Here is a 13374-nt window from a genome sequence, read left to right as displayed (position 1 = left end):
CACATGCAATACAGTACGTACACAAATGCAATAGCATGTCACTCTGTAGGCATCTTACAACAGTTTTCACAATAGCGATTTATAGATTAGCATGACATAATACGCTAATTGAAGATAATTAACTTCACATCAGCAACATAAATTCACCAACTAACCATTCAGAAAGGTTAATGGCATTTTACATGTTGTCACTTCTTCTTGAGTCTCTCCATCATATTCCGACTTCAGTTTAAACATCAGAACAGTTTCTGACATTTTAGTGCTTGTCTGCATGAGGTAATCGGAGCTGCAAACACACACAAACACACACAAGCTCTTAACGTCGTCAATGTGGTAGTCAGTTATTTTAGCGGTCTTCAGTAGGTTGTTGTTTTGTTTCTTCAGTTTTTACCTTCTAGTGGGCAAAACTAATCACGGCACATGTGTAAGCCTGCAGAGATACGCGGTTAGAAAAATCTGGCATACTATGCTGATGAATTTTTTGTACATCACACGCACTGTTCAAATCAAAAAATGGAAAATTCTGTAATTTCCAAAAAGGACAAAAAGACAATTTAATTTAGGCTTTTATTCACACAAACACATGCGTGTCATATGCTAGAACAAACTTCATTGGTTCTCGTGGATCAAGCATGAACGTTTGAGCTTCTGTGTTTACCATATTTGATGTGCTCCATGTATGCGTGTCAATCATTAAGATGTACATAAAAGCCTAAATTAAATCTGTTTATAACAGATATTATATAGCGATTGAATCTCTTCACAAGAATTAGAATAAACTTTTCTATTCATAGAGCTTTTATGACCTTTTTAGATCCTCTGAGTTTTGATTAGCTTGACTTTCAATGGAAGGGCAGAAACCTGTCAGGTCTCATTAAAATATCATAATTTGTGTTTTGAAGATTTACCAAGGTCTTATGGCGTTGGAACAACATAATGAGGGTAAATGATGACACAAATTGTTTGGTTGAACTAATCTTTTACGCCCATCATAACCTTTTTCATTTAAGTACACACACTCATGCTAGAAAAATGCTATTCTACCTCAAGAACAATACAAGGGCATCATGGTTTCTGGTTCAGTTCCACTTTTCTTCAACACAGTGCCAATTAGTCAGCTATTTGTTGTCGTTTAGGGTTGTGAAACCAAAGTGCTGCATGTGTGTTTTTTAAAAGGTAACTCGGCACTCGTTACCACTTACTCTCTCTTTCCTTCCCATCACCCCCTTGTTTCTCCCTTAGGTGCTGAGTAGATTGTATTATGTGCAAAGTTTGTGTAAGCTCCTGCAGTCAGCAGCGATGCACAGCGAGGATGCGCCGTTCCACCGAGAGCTCTTCAAACCCCTGCTGAACAACCTAATTTCCATCCTCACGCTGTCTGTCGCTGACTTGGGTAACACAAAATGTCCTCAGCAAATCCAAAACCTTCCAAACAAGACCGAGAAATGAAAGAAAATAGTTTTTTTTAGATGAGTGTGTGGTTGTTTTGGTCCTTAGATGCGCAGGCCCAGGGTGCAGTGCTCAACACCTGGGCGGATATGTTGATGCTCCTGGCTACTCTGCTTCGCAGGAACCAAGCTGCGGTCGGCCCATCTGTCGGTGTGGCACTGGGGAAACACTGGCAGTGCTTTTCAGGTGACGCACACATACACACACCAAAGTGTGTTACAAAGGGTAGAGACAGGCAAATGGAGAGGGAAGGCAGAAGGAAACAAAAGAGTACAAAGAAAAAATGGTGGCAAGCCTGATGAAAGTGCATAGGGACGGAGGGGAAAGAAAGATTGAGGAGTTTAGATGGAAGGGGATGTGCTGGATAGATGTTGAGAATGAAGGAGACAGATGAGGAGATAGATACAGATGCAGTGGGAGGCCAGCTCATTATGTTTGTATATGTGGATGGGTGTCCCTGCTGCATATGACAGACTGGGACAGAGACAGGGAGAACAATCAGCCTGCTTTAGATCTGATGGATGTGGTAGGAAATCCTAAAACAGGTGGGTGGGCAGTAGACTCGCTGACTTGCCTGCAGGTATCCAGGCTTTGGAAGCCCTTTTTAAAAGCCTGCGAGTTTGGAGAGACTTTATGTCAGATGTTCCCTTGTGGTGAAGATTGTTTGTTGTGAAGTTTTGTATATTTTCGTATATATCTTCTTGTCTCGAAGTTGGAGTTCTAGAAAAGCTCTGAAAACTAAATATTAGCATGCTTTATGTTTAGTCTTTGCCCTCTCTCGTGACAGATACCATCCGAGTGTGTTTGAACCAATCGGGTGCAGAGTCTTCTCTCTACACGTCGACCCTGCACTTTCTGTGTGTATTGTTCACAGAGGAGGCTAAGAAGAGATCGGGAGGCCACACTGAGGATCCGACCAGCAAGGACCCAAGCTCCTCACTAACAGTGCTCCTGTCTTTTGAGCCTGGAGAGGTCATGTGTGAACTATTATTAGAGGTAACAGATTTAGTTTAGGTTGTGAATGGTTGCAGATACAACTTCCGTTAGCTTTTCATAGACAAGTTCCGCGCACAAAATTGGCAAGCACTTTAACAAAATGGCAATCTCAAATATGATTGGCTGACTGTAAAACATGTGACAAGTGCAATTGTAATGTTTTTAAGGTAAAATTTGTTTGTTCTCAAATCTGATTGAAAATGGTGTGTATGTATTAGGGATGTGTCCAAAGCCGAAAACCTTATTCGGAAAAGAACGGATAATGTCTTCCAAATGAATAACGAATTCTGCCGAATAATAGAAAAAATCTTAGTCACTCCTTGTGTTTGCTGGATAGGAGGTGTGCCAGGGGATAGTATGATATTATAGCTATATAATTATTTTTTATTTATTATAGCTATCTATGTACATCACTACACAATATAATGAGTGTGTGAAATGAATGAGTGTAAACTCTATAAATGAAGTGAGCACAAATCAAGCTGCCATCTCCGTGCGTCTCTCAGAAATCAGAGTTTGGTAAGAGTAACATCAACTAAAATACTACATTAGAGTTGTCAAAAAAGTACAGAATTGGGTACTGAAATTTTAAAATTGTGACACTTTGAGCGCTGTTGAGCAGAATCGTAAACCCCTCTGATTGGCCATTGTGTTCACTCGCTCATCAGATATGTCTGTGATTGGCTATGATCAACACACGGGAGCGTTTGAGAGCACACGGACGTGTTTTAAAGTGTTTTGAAAATGGGAGCGGGAGCATTTGAAAGCACTGGACCGGTCAGCTCATAGACGTCTTGCTTTCAAACGCTCCTGTCTGTATCTGTGCAAGCGCTCTGGGAAGAGCGTCATTGGCTACAATGATCAGTGCTTCAAAAACATTTAAATACACATCAATCACAGACATATTCGATGAGCATGTGAGTACAATGGGCAATAAGAGGTTTTTACGATTCCGCTCAACAGTGCTCAGTGTCACAGTTTTTTCAAATTTCAGTACCGACCTGGTACCGAAGTCAGTACTTTTTGAAAACTCTATACTACACAATTTTCTATTGTTTAATATGTCTATTTAAATTATTTAAACCTTATATGACATGAGCTACTACATGATATTTCTCTGTCTTACTATCGGAGATTGCAAGCATTTATGTATTTTTTATCATTTGTTCAGATTTGCATTTGTATGCGACGTAGTAAAAGTTGTTTTAGATTAGTTTTAAAACTATTTATACAGTCTTCTCCGCTTATTTGAGATTGTGGATGATTCCTGACATAACTCGTACACAAAGTTCCTCTGGAAAATAAAAAATAAAGATTATTTAACATTTAGCATTATTATTTTAATTAAATGATATTTAAAAATGTTTTTTTAGGGATCTGGAAAGGTCCCAGAGCTGGAACTCGAACTCTGGTCGCCCGATAATTAGAATAAATTATGCATTTTTAATATATTTTATAATAAACACAATTATTTTATGAGTTATATTAAGGTACCTTTGTTATTTTTTTTTATAATTAATTATATTTTTTTCTAAACTATTCCAGATTCTTTTCTTTTCAGAATCCAAAATTCATTATTTTTATTTATTTATTTTTTTAATTTACAGCAATATGAGAAGATTCTGTTCCAGGATCCCTTTAAAAAGGTGATGGCCAAAACGTTCATGTCTCTGTTAGCCTGTAGTTCCAGTGCTCAGAGTTACGCATGTAAAGGTAAAGATTATTTCATTGTTTTTCAACACATTATTACACAATGAGGAACTATATGCATACAATAGTGTTCACAACACAAAGCTCCTTCCCCATTCCACTCAAACCATTTATGGAAATTAAACCACACTGTTTTGTTTAACAGAGAAATCATCATAGTTTTGATGTCATAACATTTGCATATGTTTGCCTACATTTACATATTAATGCATATTCAGTGATCTGCACCTTAAAGGTACAATAGCATAAAGAAGTCTTAATGGTACAGTAGAATAAACATCCTGTTTTATTCTTCAGGAGTCAAAGAGGGTGGAAAATTATCATGTACAATAAATAACTACGCATTACTTGCCTTACATAAAAAGTAAACTTCAGGTGGGAAAGATGCTACATAGTGTTGAAAATGGCCCCCTTAATGCATAGCAGTTAAAAAGGTACTATAACCTCAACTAGGAGGAAATCTTGCATACACATTTATTTTAGTCCCAGGTTACATTATATTTGTGTTTAATGCTTAATGTCACTGTCTGATGGATGAGTACATAGACAGATACATGTCTCTTCTCCCTCTTCAGCTGGTGTGATTGACAGCTGTGTGGAACGCATGAAGCACATTTACGCAGAGCTTCACCTGGAGTCTGTGAAAACGGGCAAGAGCACTCACAGGAGGAAGGTACATAGCGTTCCAGCAACATGACAGACAGAGTCAACATCAGAAACACTGAAAACCTGTTAAGAGGGAGGAGGGAGGTAGAGGGGGAGACAGCTGTCACAGATGTAACAAAAAATGTCAAAACTGAAGCAATCCTTTGGTTCAGTTGATTTAACCATTTTTCCCTCATGGTTCCACTTTATAATAACTTTCATTAATAACATCAACAATCATTATTGCTTATATAATGCAGATCATTGGTGAAAAATTTATATAAACTTGATTCATATATGGGTCAGTGACAAATATGTCCAAGATGGTCTTTTTAAAAAATCGGATGTAAAACTCTCTTTTTTTTTTGCATGTTTTATTTTATATTATATGTTTTTGTATTTTAAGAAATAATCATGGTAATTATGCCAAATTATTGTTATATTCCTTTCAATAATACTTTCTTTGTTACAATCTTAGGATTGTTAAACCACCTTGGCAATTTATTATTGTTTGGGTTTTCTAATGTATACAGACAAATTACTATCATGTCTCTTACCATTATTTAAATTTGAAAATATAGGAACTAATCCATGTTTTTTGAAGTAGGACATGTTCCTGTATCGACATCCTTTGTTGGTCCTGGAACGACAAGTCTATTAAATAATCACTGCCGTCTAAATTTAGAGGTAGCGTTATGATGGTTGAAATGAATGTATTTCTAGAAGTAACAAAATATGCTGATCCAGGAACATGCCAAACTTCAGTAAATCACAGTGTGTTCTGTGAATTTATGTACTGCAATTTTGGTTAAGATTTATTAACTTATTATGACGTGTTACAGTTATAATTAATACAAACAGGGACAATGCAACATAAATGTATGCATTTACAAATAAGACGGTATCAAAATTTCCAATATTAGCATGATCTCTTGTTCTAACTGATCTGTCTTTGTTCAATGTCAGCAGGTGGAAAACGGCATGAGAGAACTTAAGATGATTCTAGAGATACTGCGAAATTGCCTGTATCAACATAATGAATGCAAAGTACGTCATATTAAATAAAGTTCCCCATGATTATTATTTAAGCAGTTACATTCATCGTACAGTATCCGCAGACGTTCTCAAAAGGGGTCTTGTGGGTTTGAAACACTGTGGGTTTGCATGCAGATTTTCCTGTAATGTCTGAGATGCAGTCTTTACAAGAAAACCTGCATGACACCCAGCAAGATGCTTGTGTGCGTGTAATGAGTCGTGATCATTTCTGTGAAGTAGAAAGGAAAGTCAATCTACCGGAGACTGTAGGTTAACCGTTTTACCAATTAAGCAGCCAAATTGACAGCCTTTCAATGAACGTTCAAAGAACACAGTAATATTTTTCTACTTTTGGAATTAACTTTTTCTACTCAAGGGGTGTGTTCACACACTTAACATGTTCGTTTTGATTAAAACGAACCCTGGTGTGATTTGCTCTGTTAGTGCAAAGTTAGGAAACGGTTCTTTTAACCCTAATTGATGGAGTGTGTAACTTTCCATTTCATCCAGAGTGCTTGACTTTTGCATTGTTGATACAAGATCTTGACCCAAAATTGATGCACCTCTTGATGGAAATAAATGCTGTGATATTATTTCCATCAAGAGGTGCATCAATTTTGGGTCAAGATCTTGTATTGACAAGCACTCTGTAAAGTCTCTTCCAGCACATTCCCAAAGACTTTCACTGAATTTAAAGGTGCTATATGTAGCTTTTCTTCTAAAATGAATCCTTTTTTTATTGCCTGTGTGGGTTGAAAAATTGGTTGCAATCTGAAACATCTGCGCGAGAGGCCGTTAAAAACTACACATAACCCCTTTAAGGTCTGGACGCTCACGTAGGTTGCCAGTTTAAGGACACGCAACAGGAACGAGCACAATTGACAAAAAGAAAGAAAAAAAAAGCCAAGGAGACGAGTTGATGAGTTGATTTATCCGTGTTTTAATATGCTCTCGTTCATAGAGATTTTTAGATGGATACCGAAGCTTTTTAGGTTGGGTAGAATCTGCAATCTCTGACCCAGTTTGTTTGCTTGCTGCAATACGCTGTTTCCTGCCAACTAGCATCCCGGGGTGTCGAAATATTATTGGGTGAACCGGCAGTGGGTGAGATCACACAAACCAAAACTAAAACAGACATTCCAACACGGAACGTACATTTCAAAGTAAAATAACTGGCTGTAGAAGTGTTTTTCAGAGAATAAATATCTCCAAACATATTATGGTATTTTTATGCTTTAGTAGAGTGAAAAAGTTACATATAGCACCTTTAAGCATTTGCCCATTTCAATCCAAAACGTGACTTTTTTTGTGTAATACCATATGAATTCATTTACACATAAAAATAATTTTGGGATTTACTAGGTTACATTTAACAGTCTTTTTAGTGATTAGCTGTCAGCAAAGGTAATGTAAATGTTATAAATTTGCATTTACAATTAAATATCCAATATTGACTGATTACGACAAATGTCGTCCCATTTGATTAATGGGTGAATAATTTTTCTCCTCAAAGGCTGTGGCGACAGAGCTGCGTCTGGCAGCGGTGCTGTTGGCCCTGTGGCCCTGGTTCCTGCTGGACGACCTCACCATGACTTCGGCACTGGAACTGCTCTGTGTCTACACTGCTAACTGCACAGCTGGTCAGTCTTCTGAGAGGTGGAGAGGAACAAGAGTGAGAAAAGGGGAATGACAGAGAGAACGAGGATTAGAAAGACAGAGACAGGGTGCTGAGATAATGTATAAGCTTTGTGCTCACTGTAACCCTCTTGTGAGTCATGTGCCGGTACAGTGGGAGCCATTGTGTGCCAAATGTAAGGCTGATATGAGCCCGACAGCTACTGAAAGGATTGTGTCATAGTCTAAGTGTGCTGTCAGATTACTGGAAGGGAAGCTAGGATGGAGCATTTGTGTTAAGGGGAGGTTCTTCAGAGGTAAATGCTTACTTTGGCTGGATTGAGCAGTTTTGGAGCTATATACTGTAGATATAAATAAGAGCATGGAGCATGTCAGAAACAGAACACACATTTGTATCATACTGTGTCAGTGTAGACCGTGTCAGTGATTATAGTGGGCACTATTTGCTTTTGACGTGACTCAATACGACACTCGCATCAAGTGTAGGCAAATGTAAGCAACTAAATACCAGTGGGCGTGGCCTATGCTGCGATCCTTTCAATTGACCTATGGCTAAGCCATGCCCCCTCCACTCACTCGGTCAAACAGTCAACATTCGGTGACAGGCGCTATGACATTACACATTACACAGGAGGCAATTGATGATTTTTGGAGACAGAAAGATTATATAGATTATATTTTGGTAGAAAGTTGTCTAAAATGTTGTAATTCAATATGTAATGAATGGTTCATGATCAAATTAAATATGTACAGGTCTAAATTGCATACGTTTCCAGTTGCATACGTTTTCTAATGTTAGGCTAACGTTACGTTAGAGATGTTAAAGATAACGTTCAAATAAGCTGTTGACTTATCTTAGAACAGATGTAGACATGCTTGTTTAATTTATCCACGTTGAGTTGGTGTTGTGGTCTACTGCATACCTTAATCCAGACACTTATCTCGGTTGAGATGTGGCTTGGGAAAGGGTAAAAAATACACACTGTCGCCCAGCCTCTCAGGATACCTAGTGTCGGAGTTGCATGTACCCCATGCACACCGTTTGAACATTCTAAACTTAAAATGACAAGAAAAAAAAAATAAAAACGAATGAAAAGTGACTAACTGCAATGCATTTCAATGGACGTGGAAGCAGAGAATGTCCGAGTGTATTTGGCTTAGCTATGCGCACTGTGATTGGCTCATCGTGTTTGGGGGCGTGGTTTAGCCATAGGTCAATATGCTTCATCCTGGCACCGTTGTCCAGTTGGATGCTGCACATTGATGGTGGGTGAGGAGAGACCCCTGATATGATTGTATAGCGCTTTGGGTGTACTGTAGTACATAAGAAAAGTGCTATATAAATGCTTCATTCCTTCATTCATTAATTTATGACCCCTTTAAAAAGCAAAATCTGAAATTAATGGTCACCACCTCTAATGAAAGTTATGAAAATATAACATTACAATTAAATAGCATTTAACATTTCATGGAGAATTTAGCCTTAAGTTAGAAGCATTTTTATTTATAACAACCTCATAAGAAAAGGGTCTGACGATTACCAACCACTTTTGATTATATTAGACAAGATTGTTAGATGTAGTATCTCCCATAAATATAGAATATATATTAGGTATTAGGAAAAATCTAGAGAAAACTGGGAAGAAATTCATCCTTCAGACACTTAAAAAATAAATCTGTCCGTTAATCTTTAAAAACTGCGTTGTGTGTGTGAGGGCAAGACGGTTACACATGAAAGCATTTGTACGTGTGTGAGTGAGAGTGACTACTTTTGTACATGAAAGTGTCTGATCGTGTGTGTGTTTACCTAAACACAATGATTGCTCAATGTCACGTATCTGAGCTCATGGAAAGCTGTGCTTAAGCGCAGGATGTGGCTTCACACCTGTGAAGAGCCAGCAATGCATGGGCGTATAGTCAGTTTGTACATATACGTCTGTGGCTGTGCATGTGTTTTTAGGCATTTATTTGTGTGTGCGTTTGGGCTGTCACTGTAGTTTAACAGCACCAGGCTACAATAGCTTCATGTGTGGTGTTTCTCAAGGTCTGTGCTTACAGCAGGTGATGTTTAAAGTTCATGAGCTTGGTTTATCAGTTATGGAATCAGCCCTCCAGCAATTTTCCTTCCCATCATACTCTGTCCTGTGTCACTTTTTATTGTATAATTCATTAACCTGCAACACACAACCCTCATTCTTTCATCTGGCCGATTAATATTGGATTTATTCTGCAAGCAAAACCCTGCTGACTTCTCTCAATAATCCAGTAGAATAATGTTTAATGATTCACCCACAGCCATGCTATTCTTAAAATATGTCTATCAACTTACTCAGAAGTGAGACATTTTGTGGTTTTGAAACTGTACTAAACGCAGCATTGTTAGACCTGGAGGAAATACATTTTTATCTAGATATATTTAGAATTTAAATACAATGGAAGTTTCCATTGAGTTTCCAAGCTCATTGTTACACAACTGCGCAGTGATATTTTGTTGTGTGGTTTTATATCACTAGCAGTGTTTCCTATGCCACTATTCGGCAGCACCAAGGGCAGAATTGTTATATATATATATGATCAAAAATACAGTAATATTGTGAAATATTATTAGTTTAAAAGTTTTCTTTTTGGATATGTATTAAAATGTCATTTATTCATGTGATGGCAAAGCTGAATTTACTCCAGTTTTCAGTGTCACAAGATCCTTCAGAAATCATTCTAATATGCTGATTTGGTTAATCAACATTACATCAAACATTTCTTAATATTATCTTCAACAGTTAAAAACCGTTGTACTGCTTAATATTTTTGTGGAAACGTGATACTTTTTTTCAGGATTCTTTGATAAATAGAAAAGATCAAGAGATATATAATTTTTTTGTAACAATATAAAAGTCTTACTCTTTACTGTCACTTTGACTGAATTAATGCATCCTTGTTGAATATGGGAGTGTGTGTGTGTGTGTGTGTGTGTGTGTGTGTGTGTGTGTGTGTGTGTGTGTGTGTGTGTGTGTGTGTGTGTGTGTGTGTGTGTGGCAACATGTTTAAAGCTATTATGTAAGGGGCCTGGTTCCTAAACGCTCTTATATAATCTTTCTGAGATAGTTACTTGGTTTCTTGTAACTCTTTGTATACGTTATAGTCTCAAGTTATCTCTTTCTCTGTCTGTCTGTCCCTCATTCTCTTTCAGCTTGCAGTGCTTTATGTAGCAGCAGCAGTTGTAGCTCTGGCTCAGTTCAGGCTGTTCTAACTAAGACTGCGGTCTCAAATTCACTGATGCATATGGTGATGAAACTGGCCTCCCAGGTTCCCCCTGACAACAGCAGCATCCACAGTCTGGCTTTCTCATTGCTGGCCAACCTGGCCATCTCAAGGGACTGCAAAGGGGCACTGCTGAAGGTAACTCACTGGCTAATGTTTAAACAAGACAATTCAGTGGAGAAAGAAACAGAACGACTTTAGTCTGTACAGTAAATATAGTTGAGAACTTCTGCACATCCACTTTTTAGTTTCATAGAGAAATTCACAAAGAGTTAACAAAAGCTTCTTTCTTGCTCTTTCCCTAGAGTAACTTCCTGCAGCACTTCCTGTCTCTCCCCATGCCTAAGGCAGGTGGTCGAGGTGGCGTTTCGACAGGGGATCTTCTGTCCCTGTGGCTCAGGCTGTTGTTGAACGTGTCGTTCGGGGAGGACGGACAGCAGATGATCCTCAGACTCCGAGGGGCTTTGGAGATGCTGGTCGAACTGGCCCAGTCCAAACACTCCAGCACTAAACCCACCATCCTGCTCATTCTCCACAACATCTGCTTCTGCTCCGCTAACAAGCCCAAAGTCTTGGCCAACGGTATGAGCGCTGGATTAACAGGGTTTTAGATGTTAATGGTCGACCAACATGTTTATTTTTGAGTGGTTGATGTCAATGCCAGTCTCTAATAAGGCTCCGTAGGCATGGTTAACAAAATAGCCAAATGTTGTCTGAATAATTGGCCTGGCTGATATATCAACCTGTTTTTTTTCCAAAAGGAACAATAACATAATAGTAACACTTTACAATAAGGCATTATTAGGTAACGTTAAGACATCTTTTTGATGAAATCTGAGAGTTTTCTGTACTCTCCATAGACAGCTATCCAACTACCACTTTGATGGTTCAAAAAGTTCATAAAGAGATCGTTAAACTAATCCACATGAATTAAACGGTTTAGTCCTAATCTTCTGAAGAGACTCGATAGCTTTATATGATAAAAAGATTTAATTTAGACTTTTATTCACATATTACCATTGATCAGTGAACATTAACAGAACCTCAATCGAACCTGCTTGCCGCGCGGGAATAAACCTCATTGGTTATGCTGAAGCTCAAATGCGTGTAGGACAGAAAGCTCTCAGATTTCATCAAAAAGATCGTCTTTTGTGTTCTGAAGATGGACGAAAGTCTTACAGGTTTGAAACAATGAAGGTGGGTACGTTTTTTTTTTTTTTCTATGTCTGTGACAGACTCCAGCCTGTTAAGATGAATTTAACATTCCCTGTGTAAAAGTGATCCACCACACACAAACACTTATGGCAACTCATACACACACACACATACAAACACTGAAGTACGGATGTGTCACAACAGCCACAATGGAATGATAATAGTTTTACACATTACACCAACATTTCCGCCCAATTCCTTTTTATAGAAAGCAAAGGAAATGAGATGGTTGACTTGACATTATGTGAATGTACTCTTAAAATTCTGAAACTGTGCTATATATATATATATATATATATATATATATGTCTGTGTCATATTTACATTATGTATATATATATAAACATGTCTTTGTATTTCAGATAAAGCTGTTGAGCTATTAGTCTCTTGTTTGAGCAGTAGCTCATCAGATATACGTACCATAGGAGCTTCAGCACTTTGGGCTTTATTGCACAACAATCAGAAGGTAAAGTAATTTATTCAGTGGCATTCAGTGGTTATATAATGCTTTTTACAAACAATTAAAGGGAAAGTTCCCCCAAAAATGAAAATGTTGTCATCATTTACTCACCCTCATATCGTTCTAAACCCGTAAGTCTATCGTTTATCTTTGGAACACAAATGAAGATCTTTTTAATGAAATCTGAGAGCTTTCTGGCCCTCCATTGACAGCCTATGCAACTACCACTTTTAAGCCACAGAAACGGGTTTGGAACGACATGACAGAATTTTCACTTTTGGATGAACTATCCCTTCAATGAATTATTGGGAGAAATATTAAATAGTTGTACTAGACTCAAGCAACAGTTCTTTGGCAGCGGGATGTGAAATAAGACACTATTCATAATCATTTTTATAAACACAAATTACATGTGAGTCACACACTTGGAGATCCGTCTCACTCTTTATCTTCCCATCCTGCATGTCTCCTCTTGCAAAGGCAAAGGCCACTTTGAAGTGTCCTTCCATCAGACTGAAAGTTGAAGAGGCATACGTGTCCGCCAGGAAAGGTGCGAATATATTCAGTTTGATCATAGGAGAGCCTCTCGTTTTTACTCTTCAGATGGTACTACAGCAGTAGATACATCAGGATTGGATCTTTTTCTGTGAATGTGTGGTAATTGTCTGTCTGTCTGTTTGTTTGTTCGTGTAGAAGAAGAGCACAGAAGTGACAAACCCCAGAACATCTATCTTCTGAAGTGCCTGAGAAATCTCACACACATCTTTAATTCATAAGTCACCTAATAATTTGTATGTATATTTTATGTTTTGGTAAATACTATGAAACGGTGTTTGTATATTTTTGTTTTGTAGCAAATCAATAAATGAACTGGTTTTACAGTAGACGCCTCTCCATTTTCCAGCTGTCAGATCGGTATGACTGGATGATTAAATCTCATTAATTATCGCGTGCACTGTAAAGGACTAGTA

The 13374-nt window shown here is 37.9% G+C and overlaps 1 protein-coding gene across 3 annotated transcripts in view; it reads left to right on the top strand.

Moving 5' to 3' along the window:
- The window catches only part of rttn (rotatin), a 52400-nt gene extending 39113 nt beyond the window's left edge, over positions 1–13287 (top strand). The window contains exons 38-49 of one of the 3 annotated variants that reach the window (XM_077244481.1): positions 1243–1393; positions 1498–1635; positions 2237–2445; positions 4053–4158; positions 4731–4828; positions 5770–5847; positions 7349–7475; positions 10658–10866; positions 11034–11310; positions 12306–12409; positions 12884–12953; positions 13097–13287. In XM_077244481.1, the coding sequence (XP_077100596.1) occupies positions 1243–1393; positions 1498–1635; positions 2237–2445; positions 4053–4158; positions 4731–4828; positions 5770–5847; positions 7349–7475; positions 10658–10866; positions 11034–11310; positions 12306–12409; positions 12884–12953; positions 13097–13179 (1650 nt within the window). In that variant the 3' untranslated portion in view covers positions 13180–13287. Of the gene's footprint in view, positions 1–1242; positions 1394–1497; positions 1636–2236; positions 2446–4052; positions 4159–4730; positions 4829–5766; positions 5848–7348; positions 8255–10657; positions 10867–11033; positions 11311–12305; positions 12410–12883; positions 12954–13096 lie in introns of those variants that run through there. The other 2 variants (XM_077244480.1, XM_077244482.1) reach the window with 2 other exon arrangements.
- The last annotated feature ends 87 nt before the right edge of the window (positions 13288–13374 follow it).

This window comes from Siphateles boraxobius, unplaced genomic scaffold, assembly GCF_051911475.1.
Source record: "Siphateles boraxobius isolate OS27281-9 unplaced genomic scaffold, OSU_SipBor_1 26, whole genome shotgun sequence".
Lineage (NCBI taxonomy): Eukaryota > Metazoa > Chordata > Actinopteri > Cypriniformes > Leuciscidae > Siphateles > Siphateles boraxobius.
The sequence above is the reverse complement of the archived record's forward strand: the minus strand, read 5'-3'. Positions and strand labels throughout refer to the sequence as shown.